This window comes from Triplophysa dalaica, chromosome 17, assembly GCF_015846415.1.
Source record: "Triplophysa dalaica isolate WHDGS20190420 chromosome 17, ASM1584641v1, whole genome shotgun sequence".
In the NCBI taxonomy this organism is placed as follows: domain Eukaryota; kingdom Metazoa; phylum Chordata; class Actinopteri; order Cypriniformes; family Nemacheilidae; genus Triplophysa; species Triplophysa dalaica.
Window position 1 is genome coordinate 1,428,711 of NC_079558.1, and position 20,808 is coordinate 1,449,518.

The 20,808-nt window shown below is 38.2% G+C and overlaps 1 protein-coding gene across 1 annotated transcript in view; it reads right to left on the reverse strand.

Moving 5' to 3' along the window:
* Positions 1-328: 328 nt before the first annotated feature.
* Positions 329-20,808, reverse strand: part of kif19 (kinesin family member 19) — a 30,913-nt gene continuing 10,433 nt past the window's right edge. Inside the window, exons 3-20 of the mRNA XM_056770657.1 lie at positions 12,515-12,625; positions 12,213-12,300; positions 10,413-10,549; positions 8,204-8,329; positions 7,918-8,112; positions 6,407-6,553; positions 6,181-6,303; positions 5,818-5,974; positions 5,424-5,598; positions 5,139-5,337; positions 4,615-4,885; positions 4,199-4,320; positions 3,729-3,892; positions 3,313-3,412; positions 3,013-3,136; positions 2,232-2,617; positions 1,280-1,439; positions 329-1,198 (exon numbers count right to left, since the gene is read on the reverse strand). Coding sequence (XP_056626635.1) covers positions 1,068-1,198; positions 1,280-1,439; positions 2,232-2,617; positions 3,013-3,136; positions 3,313-3,412; positions 3,729-3,892; positions 4,199-4,320; positions 4,615-4,885; positions 5,139-5,337; positions 5,424-5,598; positions 5,818-5,974; positions 6,181-6,303; positions 6,407-6,553; positions 7,918-8,112; positions 8,204-8,329; positions 10,413-10,549; positions 12,213-12,300; positions 12,515-12,625 — 2,916 coding nt within the window. The 3' untranslated portion in view covers positions 329-1,067. The remainder of the gene's footprint in view (positions 1,199-1,279; positions 1,440-2,231; positions 2,618-3,012; positions 3,137-3,312; positions 3,413-3,728; positions 3,893-4,198; positions 4,321-4,614; positions 4,886-5,138; positions 5,338-5,423; positions 5,599-5,817; positions 5,975-6,180; positions 6,304-6,406; positions 6,554-7,917; positions 8,113-8,203; positions 8,330-10,412; positions 10,550-12,212; positions 12,301-12,514; positions 12,626-20,808) is intronic.

A 20,808-nucleotide genomic window follows, 5' to 3' on the forward strand; every position in this document is an offset into this window, starting at 1 on the left:
GTCAATTGAAACAGGAGAAATCTGTTTAGACTGAAACATTGACATGTGAGTGGAAGCCAAAAAGGAAAATATGAAACGTTAGAAGAGCTGACAGTACAGTAATAATGCTGTCGATATTGTTGTGATCAGAAGCCTTAGATCACGTCCGAGTGATCGTAGGTTTTTATAAAGAAATTTTTTTTCAGTTCTAAACTGGTTTTGTTTTTGATAATGTATAAAACACAGATCAATTACTTTTAAGTACAAATTTCTGTCTGTAGCACTTTTAAAAGCAGTCATAGCTTCATACAATGTTGATCATGTTACATAATACATACACTAAAAGTGATCAATTTGTCGATCAAATTTATTTTGGTTACAAAAAAGGTACAAAATTAAGAGTAGAAAAGTGTCTATGCACGTTTAATAAGAAAAAAATACACAAACTTTGAGAACGTTTTTTAAAGTAAAGGCAGCAGTCATTTTTTTCTCTTTTTAAAAACAATGAATTGAGGGTCTGGACCACATTAAATATGCCTTCTTGTCTGGTACTAAGAACTAACACAAACCCATAAGGATTTTTGAAAAGAAAGCTATGCCCCGGCAGCTGTGAAATATATATTGTTCCCTGTGGAATGAGAAGCGCATATAGCACATACAGCCTGATATAAATATTTAACCAAAAGGTATTTGAGGCAGGATTTATCCCCTGTCGAATTACAGTAGTTCGGAAACATTTTTGCATATCATTGTGGGAATATAGTTTTGACAATAATTAAGGCTGCTAAAGTCAAGGCAATTGTTTCTTGCAATTTGTAGAAGCCAATACGTAAAAAAAATGAAGCAGACATTCTAAGTCACATCCTTTCAGAGAAAAACTACAAGAATTTGAGCAAAACCTCAGAATCAAATGCAAATGACAACCCAGGTCGTACGCTTTTTCTTCCACGTCAAAAAGCTTGATGCCATGGTACAGTTCTTCCAATGCGATAAAACATTCCACTTGGTCTCAGTCTTATTTTCGAAGGGGATCATTTGTGCGGTTGCGGGGCGTCAGGACAAAACAGTCATGAAAAGCATGAATGCCATCAGTGTTTACGGGTCCGCTGGGCACCCGTCCCGGTGGTGACGTACAGGAGAGGCTGAAGTTGTCTGCTTTGGGGTCCACGCTTAATGAGGTGGGAGGGCAGGTTGGAGGAAGTGACATCTGCAGTTGATCCTGTGGAGTTTGAATGAAAAAAGGTCAAAGACAAATCAAATGGATATAGAAACATAGATCGGACATAACATGAATTTTGACCTGTTTGGTGGATGTTTTGCCGAGCTTTTGTAAGCTGAGGTTGAGCTCTGTTTTGCGGACGCAGAAGGGGGGCAGGGGGGTGTCCATTGATGTGCATGTGGGGATCAGAAGTGCTGTCTAAGGGCCGAAATCTCTGGCTGGTGTTTTTAGCCTGAGACAGCTGGAGGGTAGAGAAAATTTAGAGTTTGTTTTAGACAGTTTAAATGGAATAGAAAAGTATTATGTTTTTATTTGTATAGTATTAAATTTTTTAAAACATTGTTCATTCCAAGTTATTAAATTGTTTTTTTGTTTATTTTAAGCAGATTCTTTCTCCTCTACGACGGCGTTTTAGTGCCACGTAAAAAAAAAAAGATTTTGAGTATTAAGTCTAAATGTTACGAGAATAAAGTCGAAATGTTACGAGAATAAAGTCGAAATGTTACGAGAATAAAGTCGAAATTCTACGAGAATAAAGTCGTAGTAATATGAGAATAAACTCGTAGTAATATGAGAATAAACTCGTAGTAATATGAGAATAAACTCGTAATATTTTGTGAAAAATAACAGAATTGCTGGAAACAATGGCTGTGGAGGATTTGGTTAAAGTACTTCAGCCGGGGTCCCAACCCGTTGTGGCATTTGGATTCATATGATAAACTGAAGCAAACATTGAAATATTGAAATAGTATACAAACATTGAAATATTGAAATAGTATACAAACATTGAAATATTAAAACAATGCTTGAGGCAACAAAAACGCCGTCCTACTCCTCAATATTCAGCAATTATTTGTATAATTTACTTTTCAAGCTATTCTATATTACAAAAATCTGTTCATTTTGTGCTTAATGAATTTATTGTCATTAAAATAATTTACAATAAAAATAATTCAAAAAAATAAATAAAATTAATCTAATAAATTAAAATTATAATAAATTAAAAATATTATTTTTATATCTGAAGACTCACTGCTTGTCCTGTGACCTCAAATGATCGAGATCTCCTCTTGCGCCTGCGACCCTCAAAATCCTGCTCCCTTTGTGCGCCGTTCTTCACAGCCGGACGGTTCCCCGGCCGCGTCCAGGTGCCATTGGGCGCTGGGCCGTCTCCTGTGCTGCTGGACAGGTTGTCGTCAGAGGTGGCGTGGCGCAGCTCTGGGCTAGGTTGTCTCCCGCGACGCAGCATCGGTCCTTTAGGGGGAGCATCGCTCAGAGACAGATTACTCATGTGCTTTTTTGGATCAAGGGGAGACGGTGGTGGGTGCAATCGGAGGGCATCTAATTCCAGGACCTTAGACCGGCGACGGGCAGCCTTCACTGCAATGTTCTGCACACCCCTTAAAATCTGCTGTCTCTCTGGTGGGATTTAAGAGATTTGGAACAAATGAGAATGTTTGTCCAATAATTTCCACATAATATTCCACATAAAAATCACAGTCATGTAGTCAAAATATTTTTACTACAATGTTCATAGTACAAAAAGGCATCACAACGGAATGTTACAAATGTAGATCCTCTAACAACATTTTATTAATGGAAAATGACCATCCTAAATTTATCTAGGATACCACAACTGACCAATCAGAATCAAGTATTCCAGAGAGCCGGTGTAGTAAATATAAATATAAGGTTATAATGTACAGTCCGGCAGTGACTTTTTATTATGACTTTTTACAGTGACTTTTTTGAATTATGACTAAAAACACCATCAGGGGTTCAGAACGCAGATAAAGGAGTAGAGGAACACTTACCTTTGGGTGTCAACGGGGCATCTGTGCTGTTCTCACTGCTGTCAGGAGAAGAATCCAGATGACTGCTCATACTGTGACTGAGATGACTGTATCTCAGAGCATCATCCAGGACAGATGGCAACAGCTGCAGAGATATAGACATTAATGAGATTGAATTAAATTCATGATCAGTTACAGTTAATTACCAATATAAAGTCAAATATTTGTTTATAGTGATGTTAATATTTAAACAATGCATTATATTTCAATAGTAAAATTTTATAAAGAAAAAATAACTAATATAATTCCAGAACTTCTCACCTCTCTATTGCCGAGGCCATTAATGTGAATAGGTGGTGGAGTCATAACTTCAGAGCTCTTCATCTGTTTGCGACTGCTCTTAAATACTCGATAACTGTCTCTGTGAAACCCAGAGGAAAATCATGACTTCAATACCAATCTTGATTATTTAAAAGACATTATCTTAAAAATACTATAAAAACACTCACATTCACACAAAGAGGTACAATATAGCTGAAAAAATTGAAACATTACAGTATTTACATTTGGCAGATGCTTAAACCTAAAGTGACTTACTGAGCACTGAAGCTATACCATTTACGTACTGTATGCGAATTCCCTGGGAATTAAACTATTGCACTGTTAGCGCAATCCTAACCCTACATAAACACTACAGAACATCAAATAAGAGGAAATAAATGTGCATTCCCTCTTACCCTTCAGACTCTGCGAATATCGGAGGCAGCGTGTGTCTCCTCACTTTCGTCCGACCTTGTCTATTGTCTGAGCCCAGAGTGCGAACGCTCTCTTGATCTGAATCCATCTCCTGCAGGGGGTCACGACCTCTGCTGGGGAGGGTGATCTTGGGCAGGGAACCCTCCTTCAGAAACATATGTCAGATAATGTGTGAATGCGTTCATGACCACAGGTGATTAATGTAATGTTGGTTCTTAAAGGTCCACTGAGTGCATGTACAAAACCTGTATTCACACACCGTTCTATCTCTGTAACATTACAGTATTTTTATATTAAGTAAATAAGTATTTATTTGAAAAGGGGGTTGACTCAATTTATTGGATTGTAAAATGTGGAGCCAGCCCTGAATGTAAATTTGCAAGGTGTCATTTATTTGGAAAGGACGTTGACTTTAAAGAGCAAAGTAATAATGTTTTTTTTCTTGATGTACCTTGAGAGTACGAATGGTGAATTTATCCAAGGCAACGACTCTGTCTAAATTCTTCTCATCCATTTCCCTCATATAGATCTCGTAGAGTTCTTGAAGATGTGGGGGGACCAGAAGACTGTGATCTGCAATAACATATATAAAACCAAAAGACAAAATTGTACAGTGCCAGTTAAACGTTTAAACAACCACTCATTCTCTTTTGTCAATATGTGCTAGTTATTTTATTTTTTTAAATCCACGCCAAATCAAAGCCACAAAAATACACATCATGAAACACAAAAGTGTGAATTATTAATCAAATTAATAAAAAATAAACTATTTTTCTTTTAGCGTGGATGCATCTGTTGCACCCATGCATCATTGGGCGAATTAATGCAACATCTGGTTCTGATTCAAATCTGGTCGTGAAGAATCACCATCAATGAACTGGCGTTGCTGTTGGATGATGTCGTGGCAGAGGCTCCTGTGCTGCTCGAATCGCTGAACCACCACGTTCTTCTGTCGGATCATGTTGTCCTTTAGCAGAGCACTGGACTGCATCTCCGCGTTCCCGATCTCCAGTTCGTGGACCTTACAGAGGAGGCACAGCACCTCTCGCTGCTCCTCTGAGCTCACCCGGCGGGGGAGAAGCTCCTCCAGACGCCGAGCTTTCTCCCTCAGCTCGGCCAGACGCTGCTCCAGCCCGGCCTGAGAGGATTGGGAGGATTACTATCGATACATCTTAACTTTTAGTATTATACTTGGGGTTTGTGGTTTATTCAAATCAGAGGCATCTGAGCAATATCTAGAGAGAACAACTAATTTTTACAACGTAATTAAACTTAACAGAAAGAAAATGTGCTGCTCAAACTAAATGGTTTGCTAAAGTTAATTGTTTGGTCCCATGATTTTGTTTGAGCGTCGGTGCTGCTGCCCTCTAGTGGCGACCAACACACATTACCTTCTGTTTTTGTTTTTTCTTCTGCTCAGTCATGAGCGTAACAAGGTTCTCTCTGGCGATGATCACTTCAGGCGTCTCTGAGCTGTCCGGCAAAGATTCTGGTGAGTCTGAATCTTTCTCGCTTTCATCTTTATTAAAACTCTCCTTCCTCCTCTCCCCGTGCCACTTCTTTCTCCTCCTAAAGCGTTCCTGCTCCCAGCTGGAGACAGAGAGAAAACATCAAAGTTATGTATTTTTGGGAGGGTTTCTGAATTTTGTGGGTTTATGTGCAGAATGAAAACTCACTCTGCGATCGTCAGCAGGTGTTTGGACGTGTCTATCTGGATCTCCATGTTACTGTTCTCCAGCTCCATAAGGTGTTTTCTGATGTCCATCTGCTGTCTGAATGCATCGATCAGCTGCTTCCGCAGTTGGTCCATCTCTGCTCGACTCTTCTGAGAGGAATGCGCCTGCACCTCGGCTGAAAAACAATTGTTATGCTACACATTAATCGATCTGCAGGAGATCATGTTTTCTTTTATATTTTACAAATACTATTTACACAGTTCACATTAAACCTCAATGAGTCATTCACTAATTCCCAAATTCTATCACAACCTACAATGTAAATTCCTTAAAATTGTTATTTCAACCTCCAAATACAATAGCACTGCATATGAGTGTATAGAATGGATGTTACCTTGAACGTGACGGATATCTGTCCTGTCTGGGTTCGGCTGTCTGCTGGCCTGATCCGCTATCTTTTTCTTCAGTCGCTGAATCTCGCTGCGGAGGTCCGAAATAATGCTGGTGTACTGGGCGATGTGATAAGACACATTCAACAGGTTTCTTTTTACCTGGAAAGACAGAGACGGAGCTGACATGTAACAATCAACTTTTCTAACACCGGTGTCCAAAACGAAAGCCCACACAGTTTGAAACAGTGATGCACAAAAATGTTTTAGGAAGAAGTCTGTGGCTCATAACATAAGTGGGTTATGAAAGTAAGATGCACAAATGGTAAAATATCTTTCACAAAGGGTTTGTATATTTGTGAACGAACCCGTGTGCGGATGCTTTTGGCACGGTCGGCGTAAGTCAGGGTGTTCCGTGAATCTTCGAAGGCCAGAGAGGCGGGGCTTATGTGGGCAATCATCACTGTCCGACTGTTTCCTCCCAGAGAATCCTGCGAAGATCACATGACACAGTGAGACAACCTCTAGAGATTTGTGACTTGATCTAATCATTCATTTTTTAAGTAAAAATGTCATAAATCTGTTTGGTTGTACCTTGAGCAGTCGGGTGAGTTTGCTATCTCTGAAGTTGACAAATTTGTTGCCATTTTTTTCACTCAAGGCATTGATGCAGTTCCCAAGCGCGAGCAGAGATCTGTTGATGTGAGCGCCCTCTTTTAACCTCTGACCTCTGTTCTGTGTCTGAAAGACATGAGTAGTAATAACATTATTTTATCTGATTATAGTGTTGATTCTACAATTCCATGGGCATATTTTAAAAATGTTGAACACTCCACGGACGGGGCCGGAAATCTATTCACAAAAAAATTCACAATAAAAGTCTCGATTGGTAACTCTGGTATTGGGTATTTTAATCTGATGGTGAATATTCGTATCATTACTTAAAAATATCTTATTTACTGTCCCTGCCAAAATTATTTTTTTATTGCTCAGAAGTTGCTCTTTTATAGATAAGGTGTTTATATATTCTTAACATCTGATGATTTTGAGTTGTTTCGTTTAACCTGGTTTAAGATGTTTCTCATAAAATACAAGAAAAAAAGGAGAAATACAAATGATAGAATTTGTAAAATAAATTTGAGTATGGAGGTATAAAATAAATGTAGATTTAATGGTACAATAATCTCGTCTGAAACTCTAATGGGGATTTCTGCATTTTAATCTCAGATATTTGTCGTCTGAGATGGAAAAGAGATAAAGAAAAATATTTAATTTGCTCTTAACTAAATCTCATTTATATCAAGGAAAAATAATTGGGATATTAAAGTGATCTCATCTGTGATATTTGTATCTTATCGGAGAAGAAACAAAATCGTTGACAATATAAGTGTGAGTAAATAACACAATTAAATTTGTTGAGTTAAAGTAATGCTTCAAACGTCCAGCAAGTGGCGCTCTTGCTCGTCTAATTTGCCTAAGAGGTGTGTAACCGGCTTGTCTGTCTCATTAACAGAGAACAAATAAGCACTCTTGTTTCTGAGCAACAATAACCCGATAACCACAAACAACCTGAGCTGCTGTTTTCGTGCCTGTCACATGCATGTGTAGACCCACGGGGTGGCTGAGAAGGTAACACTTTTAGCAGTTTCCATGATATCCTCTGATGCTATGCTGGAAAATGACACTTTAATATGATCCCTTTAATTACAAAAATATACATTGCCTTGTGGTAACATATCACCATGCACACAATAATATCTAAACAACAATCACTTACAGTTTATCTAACAACAGTTTTTCAAATTAAAAGTCGTACATTTCCCCATTCGTATGACCTATAGATGAATAGATGAAAACACAGATAGATGAAACACTCCTGAATTGTTTTCTAGTCACCGGCTGATATATGATTTTGAATATATTCGGAGCTGACTGCGCCAGCTTTTGTTTAAACAACGATTGATAGCTTTAATGTTCCTGATTATTGAATGTATGGATTGGACATAGATCTCTGCTCGCACACTGTGCTTGTCGAAAGCAGATGACTAAGCTTTTTTGTAGCTCTCCAAGAGATAAATAGCCCTTAAATTGATGCTCTCACAAACCTGTGAAGCCCGCTCAGAGCCTGCCAGATCGATCATGAAGAGCCGTGCGAATCGCACCTCCTGCAGAATGTCTCGACATCGGCTCTTTTGCTGCACGACCACCTGGAGCACGGCGTGAGACCTAGAAGACGTCTGATTGGCTGCCGTCGGCTCTTGGGTTCTTTGCTTGTTTCCTTTCATTAACAACTCCATTATCTGAGCGAGTGAGAAAAGCGAGGAAAAACTCACAATGCAGCCCTAAAAACGGACCATTAGACGTGGATGAAAAGCATTTTTAAAAACACACCTCACGTGCGTTGATAGTGGAAACCTCCGTAATGCCAGCCACCTGTATTTCTCCCTTTGAATCCTCTCGTAGGTCAAGGAATCCAGAAGATGGATTCAGTAAGTCTCGAATCATCTCATTGTAGATCTGCAGCACAAAAATATAACAAAAATGTGTTGTTAGTATTTGTTAAAAATGAAACAAACTGTCAGTGAAAAAATTTAACAAATAGTGTAAAACGCGTGTCAACCAATTAGATTCAAGAATTTAACAAAGCTATGGTATTAATGTTTACTTTTGTTTTTCCAGGATGTCTTTAGGGCTGAATATGAACCTTGACTATTTGACATTTCAGAATATTTCAATAGGCTTCATTCAACCCTGTTTAGAACAAGGCCACATCCTGAATGCTCCTCAAAAACTCTCAATTCCAAAGTAAATGTAAACGTAACATTTCATCACTGCCAGTGAGGTCGCTGTGATGTACAGTAAGTGTGAGATAATTTTAGGGTGATGTTAACTGCATGAATGGAAGCCATTGACGGGGGACGGCGAGAAGACCTGCTGCAGATACAGATGACGGAAAGAGAAAAACAAAACAGGATGAACTGGGAGGTCTGGACTTGAAACCGAAGAATCCTAGAATAAAAAAGTTTTCTTTACAGGACGGCACCCCCTCATGCATTTGGACGGCCCAGTGTAAACAGGACTTTTTTAATGTGAAGGTGTAAGACAACCACGGAACAGTAGAGCATTGTGCTATTTACTGCGCGTTACTCTTTCCGTGTGTGGACGGAGCGGCTTACTCATACAACCTAAATAAGTCAAATTACACAAACCATACAGCGTGTTTGTGTGTGGCATACTGAGTGTTTAAGTGTGAGAGAGCAAAAATAAATGCATATGTATGTATTCAGTCAAATTGTTTTAAAAACAGAATGTGTCACACAGGAGGACACGGTTTTCAGTGACGAAATATTAAAAAAGAAATTACTATAAAAGACATAAATGAAGTCACACCATAGGACAATTATGAGATTTGTCTCAAAAATAAAAAAACAAATAACAGCAATTTTCCATGAAAGAGGAAAACTTTCCCATTTAACCATTTACTGCAATCAAAAATATGAAAATACTAACAATATTTCTATCTTGTGTGGCAGTGAAAATGTTATGTCAACAACAGATTTAAAACAGGGATATAAAATAGTATATTGTAATAGAATTTTACAATTTAATACATTCAATTATGCATATTGCATACGGTTTCACACAATATTTATGAATAGCAATACTTGGCACAGTAGTATACCATACTTGGTAGTATGCCGTAAACAGTATTTATACTATTCCAATTACTCTAAATATGTCTAGGTGTGTTTGTCTATGAGAAAATGTGTGGTTCTGTAAGTAGCAAAACTGTTGTGTTGGTTACTAAGGTGTTGCTATGCAGTTGCTAAGGTGATCTGAGGTTGATAACCTGTTGTGATGTGGTTGCTGACCCTCTGTATTGTCTCCAAATACAAAGTGTTTCAAACTTGTTGTTGACAGGTGATGTTCGTTCATGTCATGAGTTCACACGTACATGCTGAAAGAATCTCTTTTATTTTTTTTAATAATAGTCCGTATCTTTGTCTTTTTGCTCATATTATTCTGTCAATCAAACTCAGTTCTGAATCTTTTCCTCTGTCTGGAACTGTCAATTGACAGCATGTTTTTCACCCTTACAATAGTCTCTGTTCCCGGCAGAGAGAAGAAAATCACAGCCATTTCCAAGGACACAGTGTTTAAACTTCTATTCCCGTCCTTTTTACGAATCCAGTGGACCGTTCTTTCCGTTTCAACCTATTTCTACAATTTTTTATTGTTTCCGGACCGCTATTTGCCAACAAGCAATTTGTCTTTCCCTTCTGAACGTGACACTGTTTCTCAAAGTGACACAGCAGAGCATTCGATGTCTAAATGTGGCAAGTGCCTTTGTTTAGAGCGTTCTCAGATGCTGAGATAGTCACTAAGCCCACAGGATCAGGAGACAAAAGCTGATAACCAGATGTGATATCAGTCCTCACAGGCGTGTTGATTATCTTATCATATAACACGTATGCATTACCCTTTTAAAGATGCTAAAAACTGAATGAGCAATTTATTTGACTTTGTGAGGGTTATTAAGCATGGCGGTAGGTCTGTAGATGAAATATGAACTTATTTAACACCCAAATGAAGATCTCACCTCCAGGTAGGACATTGAGACGCTGTACTGCATGTCATCGCTGGTTTCTTCGATAGCCTTGAAGAGGTCGTTTAAGGTGCGAACGTAGATACCCGGTTCTCTGTCCGTTCCCAACATAGTGTACGTCTTCCCACAACCTATTCACAAACACACACAGAACCGTAAGTTACTCAAATTTAGAAGCTTTCCATAATGCAATGAGATGTTAATAATAATAAGATATCCAGACAAAGCGAAATCTTTTCCAAAACTATTCAATAATAATAGAAGCTTATTAACAAATCTTCATATGGATGACATAAGGGTGAGGTACAGATGTGAGATGAGTCACAGGAAGTGAAACATGATGTTTACAGGTGGCTTTCATTCCCGTCGGCCTAAGTAAAGATTTGGTGCCCTAAGAGCTTTATTTAGCCGGTGTCACAGACAGAAGGAGTCCAGAAGAGTTTGAGGGCAGATTAAAACTCACAAGTACATGAGAGCCACACGGAGATGTGCTTTCCAGGAATTAAGCTGTTCTCAATTCAACCCAGCCTGAAAACTGGTCAATATAAAACAATAGTGTGTGTAAGGTTATGTGTTGTCTGTTTATGTTGTTTGGGCAATTTGCACAGCTTCACATCTGGTTAAACTTGTAAACAGGGCTTTGTAAACGGTACTTCTTGTAAGCTTATTGATAAAATGTTATATGCTCTCTAATTTGTAAATTGTGTATTCCAAATAATATCAATCAAACCGCAGTTGGTTTGTTTTGATGTAATAATAACAAAAAAATACACTAACACTATAAAACACAATAAAATATGATAACATAATAAAAAACTGTGTAAGAATTAACTAAAATATGTTTGTTTATATATCTCATTTTGAAACCAAACTCATCAAATATAAACAAACATATTTTAGGTAATTCTTACACCGTTTCTATACTGGACCCGACCGGCGCGACGCAACACGACAAAAGACATTGGAACCCATTTTAATTATAAATTGTCCACACTGGATGTTGCGCGACAAACCCATTGAGAACAAGCAGGTAGTCATGTCGCGTCATGGCTGTCATGTCCGGTGTAGACACAATGTTCACATTCTTATTTAGTCTATTCAACATAACGTAATATATAGGACTGTAGTGTTTTCTTACGTGTTGTATTGTCTTATGTTGTTTAATTTCATTGTGCACAAGCTTTATATGGCTGAAATGACAATAAAACTTCTCAGGTTTTACTCTAAATGCTGTCCACTTGTGTCTAACAACACCCATAAGTCGTGGCTACAACCGTGTATATTGCAAGTCCTTGTCTCATTGCTTTTTAAAAATGCCTACGGAATAATCATAAAGACACTCATTTCTATTTTTAAACTTATGAAGCTCTTTCTGTAAAATAATTTAGTCATATATATTTAAACAACTTCTATGAGACCTGTGACATAAATGGGAGTCACGGTCAACAAAATGTGTTATGGTCAGCTATCAATTCAGTGCATGTGACTGTGCTGAAAAGTAGATCAGGGTTTTCATACAGCTTATCCGGGTGTCCAAGTCATGATTGACTGTCCGTGATTTTAACTACCGCATAAATTGAGGAAGGATTTATTTATTTAACGTCTGAAATAAGTCTTTTATAAATGTTCGGTGTAAACTCCATTTAACAAAATGAACCATATGATTCCCTGGCTCATATCCTATCTTACAGCTCAAAATATAAGTATTTTTCTGAAAAAGCATCTTTTCAAGCGCAGGAACGACAAAGAGCTGTATTACATGTATGGTATATGAAAATGCATTACGGTACTAACCTGTGGGTCCGTAGGCGAAGACCGTGGCATTGTACCCTGATATAAGACCTTCAATCAGGCCCTTTGTGGTGGATCTATACACCTCGTCCTATTAAAAACACACAAAACATGTTTACCACAGGCTTTTGAGTCAATCATAGTTTTACATCTGTGGCACAAGACGGTTGGACACACTAACGCATCAATGCACATCAAGCCTCACAAACTTTTCACGAACACAAATTCATGTTCATGCTGTTTGCACGTACACGTTTTTAAAGTCACCCGTCCCTAAAAGGCACATGAACACAGAATGGGCTTGCCTGCGTTGCGGAATAATCAAAGCCCACGTCGAACATGTAGGTCTTCTCTCTTGATCGATGAGCACGGAGGATATCATCTGGATCTTCCATTGGATCCATCAAAACCACCATCTGACACAGAGGAGAAAACAACATCGATGAATGTGTGATCTGGTCTTTAAATACATGAAATCAGTATTGGAGGTTTGCAGATCATGGCACTCAGTTTTGGGAAGATTTGGGCATTTGTGATTACTCCATTTTCAAATTCTGATAAAAAAAAAAGATATATGCCTGTTTACATGTATGAGATCCACCTACAGGGCATTAATTGTAAGCATTTCATTAATTTGTGTATTTAATACTTTTAAAGGCTTCGACAGCTCAAGATATACTGTAAACACAATGGTGGATCTTGTCGTATCTAAAGGCCCACACGTGTCGCAGGGTCTCAGGTGTGGAGGGCCGTTTCCAGTCTGGTTCTCAGAAACACACACCCAACGTTTGATGACCCGCTCAAACACACAAACACAGATCCCTCTTTGAAGCTTCTCAATTGAAATTCAGCAAAGGAGATCTGACTTTTAAAAGAGGCCAATTATAGCGGCTCACAATGCAAACATACGGTCTCTCTACAAACAGAGGAAGGAGACAAGACGAGGAGGAAAGAGAACTGCACACAAGATGAAAAGTAGAACATCTTTTGCAGAGATTGGACGAAAAATGTAATGATTTGCAGGAATTTTTGGAAAAGAAACTAAGTGGAAAAGAGTGTAACATTTATAAAATTGAAAACATGCTTTTTACTACAGACCGGACATTCATGCATTTCCTTAAATACCTGCTGACAGTAGGTAACTTGCTCACCTTCAGAACACATTTTTATTACAGTATTCAGTTTTAAAGCTTTGGGCCATATGGTAGGTGAGTTAACGGTAAGTTATCACTGTATTTCCGCAGTGACAGCCGTGGAGTGGCAGTTCGGCCAGTCTTAATGTTTTAAGATACCAGTGTATAGTTTACATGGTTTGAGAGAATGACGCACTGTAATCGGTACTGGATCTCTGATCGGGTTCCACTCACCTGAAATGATCCCTGCTTTTATAAGCCAATACTGTACACTTGTTTGTTCTCACGCGATGCCACATTTATGTAAAACTGAGCAGATCGTGTTGGCCAAGTAAACAACAAGTAAAACGTTTGTGTTAGTACAACTTGAAAGCATTTGAATACATACTGTACATGTTAACGTGAAACGGTTAAATTATGATTATTATAGTTTATTGATATTAACTGTTTTTATTGATAAAGATTCATGCAAATGCTGTCCTTCTGAAACCTCGGATGTCCAAATTCAGTTTTTCAGAAAAGGGAAAAACACTGTACCTTTTAAATGATTACTGTGTTGTCAAAGTTGACATGCACATTTTTTATTAGATTTTTGCAAAACCACGTGACAAACATAAAGGGTGACAAATAATAATGATTTATGGCATAGAAATCAAAAAGATACGAGATTTCAAAAGGACAGCAGCAATACACATCTTAAATGTACATTAATGCATTTGGTCCATGCTTTTATACAAAGAGATTATAGTGTTATAGTGGTTGCAAAGGCATAAAGGGCGATTCACATTTTCCATCTTTTCCAAGTTCGTCATTTTAAATGTAGTCACGCTTCAGGAATACGCAAATAGGGAGTGATGCGGTCGCGAAGCGCATGCTGTTCGATGCTAACGTTTTTCTAGGCAGATGAGAATGCAGTGCGGCTCGCGTTTTCCACAAGGTTTTAGACGTGAAATGTGAATCGCCCCTAACAGAGCTAATATTCCAGAATAAGTATAGAATATAGTTGACAAAATATATAAATATATATATGAAAAATATATTTTTTTGCATTTGGAGGACGATTTTATCCAAAGCGACTTACATTGCATTATATTATACATTGTATCTGAGAATGTGCAATCCACTGGGATGTTCTAACCACTGAGCCGCAGGAAAGCTATATATATATATATATATATATATATATAGCATTTTTTTCCGGTTTTCTTTCTATTCTTTCTAGTGAGAGGTCTCCCCTCTCACTTCCACAAAAGCAAGAGAGAAAGAAATTGAGAAGGAGAGAAAGGAAAAGAGAGGGAGGCCCAACTAAAGGGCTGATGGCTATCCGGGAAAGCCGTCTTTGGTTTCCACCTGCATAAAAGTCAAAGGGCCTTCACCTGCCAGGACACAAACTGCTTGACTAGCATGCTGATTAATTCATACCTTCATAAAGGTGACACGAGAACAAAAAGACCCTAGTTTTGTTCCCTAGTTTAAAAAGGCAGCTAATGAGTGCCCGCGTAAGCGTACCTGCCTGTATTAAACTTTCCTCAAAGCCGATGCACGAAAACAAAACACGCGTGTGTGTGCAGAATAAAGTCGAGGGTGCTAAAGTAAAAAACCGAAAGCACAGTGTTGAAATATTAACAAGCAACGAAGATCAGCCAGGGTCTGCGCAACAGCCTGCTAATGCACCGGCGTGAAATCAATTAGCAATATGGTGTTATTTAAGTGAGCAATGATATTGGCACGGTTGTCGGGGGCGACAGTCCAAGATAGTCGGACGGATGAAGTTACCAATTAACCGGGGTAAAGATAAGCATCAAAGTTAGGTGAATATTGAGATATATCCGCCTGATTAAAACGCAGCAGTGGTTGTTATTTATCATAAACGGGGATGTGTGGCTTTTGTTAAAAATTCAATATAGCATAGCAGATATTGAATTCAAATGTAATTCTACTGTATACTACTTTCACAATTTAGAAAGCTTCTTTCTGTCTGTTTTGAGAAAACAAACATATAGAAATAAGGAAAAATAAGAAAAAAAGCTAATCATTAAATAGATATGCAATTAAAAATACTTTGTTGCACATTTTTCATAAAATTATATTATACTATCTATAAAAATAATAAGGGATTGCAATTGGAGTTTAAATAAAATAATTATATGGTCACGTAGTGAATGCTGAACACACAAGTGTCAAAATAGCTTCAGATAAAGAACAATGTATTGTAAAGGACATGTCTATAATAATCTTTATCTTTTTAATATGGTTGCCTGAACCCTTAAAGGCACAAAATAGTCAATAGAAGGTAGGAGAAGGTTGTTGGCACGTCTGCTTATGCAGATGCTGAATGCCAATCCACGGCTCAGACTGTTTTTGTGTTATGCGCCGGCAGCATTATCCCCAGCGGAGAACAGGGTGAGCCGAATCTAAACAATTAAAACTTTACTCATTCTGAGATGTCAAAATTAAGGGAGAAAAGCATGGCATGAATAAAATAAAAAGGACCTTACATAATGAAGCGTTATGTTTGTTTTACCTTATAATGAGCTATTTCTATCTACATAGTACACCACGGGTCCCTTCGCATGGAATTCTCCATATTGTTTCATCAGTAGCCCTAAATGGACAAACTGGTCTACAAAGAGTGTTTTGTAACATACACTCTACGTTATCTCCTTTGCCAATGAAGCGAAAATGTGATGTCATCTTAGAACTGAGTCAGCCACTGTAGTGCTTCGAAAGAGAGGAGTGAGCGCTGAAGTGAGCCGTTGGTTGCAATTCGCAACCTCAAATTCATACATTGGACCTTTAAGAAGTTACATAAAGCTAGTGATGGTGGTGTCAGATACTCATCATGATTATGCAACCCTTGGGCAGAGAGAGAGAGCGATCATATTATTCATATTATTGATTCAGGCATTGTGTTTTAAAAGAACATAGAGTTAGTTCTCCACAGCATCATGTATAAAGCTGTGATGTAACTCCTCTGCCTCGGCACAAACTAGGGAATATAAAACTGCCAAATCTGAGAGAGAGCGAGAGAATATTCATTAGCATATGAAGTATCTTAAACAAAGATCTTTGAATGCTGATGCGTGGACAGATGCTTGTCTCCCCGTGATCGTCTCTCACTAACATGTAGTTTAGTGTTTGCCCGTTACCCATAGAGATGCATGCGTGTGCACGCTGGTGATAAAGCATGCATGAATGCAGGTGTGTGTTTGCATCTTTGTGTGCACACGCATGTGTCTCTCCTCCAGATACAATCTCCCCTCCCTTTATTATACGGTCCCTAGTGACACGCCAGTTGTCATGGCTACGGTGAGGTGGGTGTGGATCAACTCACAGACACCTGTTGCTATTAGCCTGATGGAGACAGGGGGGCTGCTGTAGGGGCCTCAGAGGGGTAAGACACACACACAAACAGGCAGGGCTATAACTCACTGACACACACACATTGCAGGCAGTATATCATTGACAGATGGCTGTCCTACTGCTCAGGCAAGGGTTTGGTGAGAACAGACCCTCACTGATACAAAGAGATGATGTATTTTTGCTCTTAGAATCCTGTTTTTTCAAAACTGTGCATCTTTTGTTGTGACACTGTTATCTCTCAGATGGCACACCCACTAACCACCTGGAGTGAAAACTGGAAGATCTTCTGGAAGTGAAGTCATAGGGATTCTAAAGTACTGTACTTAAATGACTAGTTTGCCCCAAAATAAAAATGTTATCATGTCATTATTTATCTAATGTCATTCAAAACCTGTATGACTCTTTTTCTGTGGAACACAAAAGGAGATATTTTGAGAAATGTCTCAGTGGTTTTGTGTCCATACAATGGAAGTCAAGGGGAGACCCAAAGCTGTTAGGTTATCAAAGTTTTTTAAAATATCTTCTTTATTGTTCTGCAGAAAAGTTTTTAAATGACATGAGGGTGAGTAACTGCTGAAATAATGATCATTTTTGGGTGAACTATCCCTTTAAGATTCTGTTAATACTACTATTGTACCAGATTTTCTAACACCTATTATTGAGGTTTATTACACAGCTCTTTTGAATGCTTGGCCAGTCACTACATTTGCTGGATCGTTATTCCTAGATAACAACCTCTCAAAACTAGTAACACACGGTAACAAATGATTAAACCAAATTGCCTGTTTGTGACATTTGAACGTCGATTCTTACCGTTTTTTCCACGCGGAAGGTCTGCATTCGGTAAAAATGAGCTAAACAAATATTTCTAATTCACATTTTATGTCCAGTTTGTTTCTCATGTGGCAAGTAGCCGTGTAATAAACAGGATAATGTAAAGAACATAATAAATGGCCTCCATATGCTTAAAAGAAAGGTTGACTTTTGTTTAGATATATACAGTATTACAGAATGTTCAAAGTAGATGAATTAACACTTCAATTTGACACCTGCTAGGCTGAGACTTCAGATTGCAGTTGACTCATAAGCACACACACGTCACATTTAATGGTCCCAACAGGTTTTGTCACAGCTCTGCAGGTGTGATGTCACATAACATTAGATAGATCAATTTCACACCTTACACTTCACACTGATTATCTCCCACACCAAATAACGGTAGTTTAACAATGTGCTGCAGAATATTTTTCAGACAATCAGACAATTTAAGGGTGTGTTCACATTTGTAGTTCGGTTCTCTTGGTTATTTTGAGCGGGGTCAAGACCTATCTTTTCCGCGGTCTCGGTCCACTTGTTCGGTGCGCATCGGGGTTGGAATGGCCGTATTTACACGTACAGTACACAAATAAACCGCACTAACAGAGCTAACACATCAAAGTTTGTTTAATGTGAACACAACCCTTTTGTAAGAATGAAAAAAAAATCTATAAAAGTTCAAAGGTATGAGTACTGAAATGCTAAATGTAATCTGAAATGTTTAATGCCAATGCTTAATTGGTGTTAAAAGCAAAAAATCATGGTAATAGCAAAAAAAATTGGGGGCATTTTCCACTTTAGATGTATAGAGGAGAGTTGTAAAAATATGGATCTGATTTCATATCTTTGTTGTGATAAGAAACGTATGGGTGACCTGTGGCAAAAATAGCCTTTTTGTTCCTCATCAGAAGCTGAATGAACAGTTCTCAACCTTCATCAAGAAACGCCACCAGCCATGACACTTTCACATTGCACTGTGTTCTGGAGATAATACCGTCGATTCACAGAGCCGCATGCTCAGACCGCACCCGTGACGTCTACAGACCTGACGTACCAGCCTGCGTCAAACAAAAGATCCGAACGCCTCAAAAACAAACCATGCGGTTCTGAGGCTGTGACCTTTGAGTGGCCTATTCAAAGCCAAGAGCCGTCCTTTCAGAAGGTGAAAGCTATCTGATGGGCCAGCCATCCCTTCGTTTCACTCTTTCTTTTCACCATCCCTTCTTTCCTTCTCCGACACGGTTCCCCAACAATGGTGTCTCCTCTTACAAGAGCCTTGAGAGCCTCCTCTGATATATTGCTGCCAACCTGATACATGTTCACTAATGGTGCTTGTTTCTCTTTTTTTATTTACCATAATTCATGTACACTCCATGGTGTGCTAGGCCAGGGGTTTTCAAACTGTATGATGCCAAGGACCCCAAAATATAATTTAACCTTTTCTAAAATATTTTTTTTCGATATCTTTTCTGTGTAAAATAGGATATTATAAAGATAACACATTGTTTATAAACCTGTTACTCAAAGCTAAAATTCTGATTTTTTTTCAATTGTATCTTAATAGTCATCATTCCTGGTGTGAATGGACTTAGTGTTTAGTCTTGGTTTTGACCACGTGCTTGCATTTACATTGTCTCTGGTCTGAGTAGCGTTTCCTGGCAACTTGCTAAAAACACTATAAAGATTAAGTTCATAAACAATCGTATGCATTCTTTAAACCTCAATATCGTCTCAATATCATCGTTATTGAGTTACCGAGTCATTAGACTAACAAACATGATTCTAAAAAAAGGTTTGATTTAACACAGGTTCTTGTGCGTCAACAGCACGCATGGATGCATCAGGTCACGTAGAGGCGGAAAACATCACCAAATAAACAGGCCCCGACATGCCCCGCAATAAGCAGGGGAGTCACCAATACAATCCAAGCAGAGATAAAATTAAACCGGTAGCGATCACTAAACCGTAGAGTATTTGCAAAACAGCTCAAGTCTTGTTGGTACACAGATCATCAGAAGAACAACAAGGCAATATTTTTAGATTCTTGAGCTGAAAGCCCGTCTTACCAATGAATCTTAAGGCCAATAAAATTAAAGGAGGTTTAACACGACTAGACACAAACTACACACCACACAAACAAGCGTGATGCACCGTGCTAATGCATCTTATTCGCCTGAGATTACCCTGGCATTTATACAACTTCACAGCTGGCATGACAGGAGTAAAGAACAAGGTCAGAGGTCACATTCAGGTCAAGACATGGAGGTTGGCATTGCACAACAATGTGGGACAATGACCGATCGGTGAGACATCACATCACAGAGATTTGCACCCAGAGGCCCAGACAGTTTAAGTGTATTGTCAACAACACTTTTGAACAGACCGCAGTAAAAGTCAAAGAAAAACAGTGGTCTGTACTAACACCAAAGGAGACAAACAAAATTTCCACCCGACACTGTACCACTGGCAGTTGAGGAATTCAAGCTTGGTCTTTCTCAAAGCCATTTTAATTTTGTGATGTATACGGTTATGTTATTTGATATGTTTCTATATTACAAAGTACATACACACTAAAAAAATGAATAGGCTAGACATGCAGTTCTGATGGCATGAGTCATGTTTTGTAAAACAGATTTATTTTATGCTAACATGAAAAAGAACTATCTGACAAATTATACAAGCAATGCATTATATCACTTGGAGAAAAAACTGTTTATTGACATTTTTCTTATTTATTATTTAAATCATCAACTCAACATATGGGAATTAATGAATTTAAATAAACAGCTGTATTCAAATTGAGTTTCAATCTGTAAAATTTACCTATCTATTGCCATTGAAACATTTTTTTTTTTTGGATAATTTATTTTATACACTGTCAAATCTAATTGTTGTCCTTATTTAAAAATTATTTGTTAACGTTACCCAGTTGTAAAAATGTATACATTTTACTAGTTCTTATTAAGTTACGATTACTTGCAGGGGAAATAAAACAACTTACTTTTCGCCTTTACAATATTTTACAGTACGCGGCAAGCGAAGCAATTACTTTACTACACCAGCGAGAGGCAGTGGAGAGAAGCATGCTTTGCGCCAGACTGCATTAGGAGAGTACATTTTTAAAAATATTATTATTCTATATGTTTTTATTAAAGTTAAAGACTTGATAGTGTTTAATGTTCACTTCTCTTAGATATTTAGAAGAGTTTGACATATTTTTCAGTTTTGTGGTTACCACTGTTTAGAAGATAGGTGCATGTTAGGGTCTCGGAAGCTTGTGTGTTTTT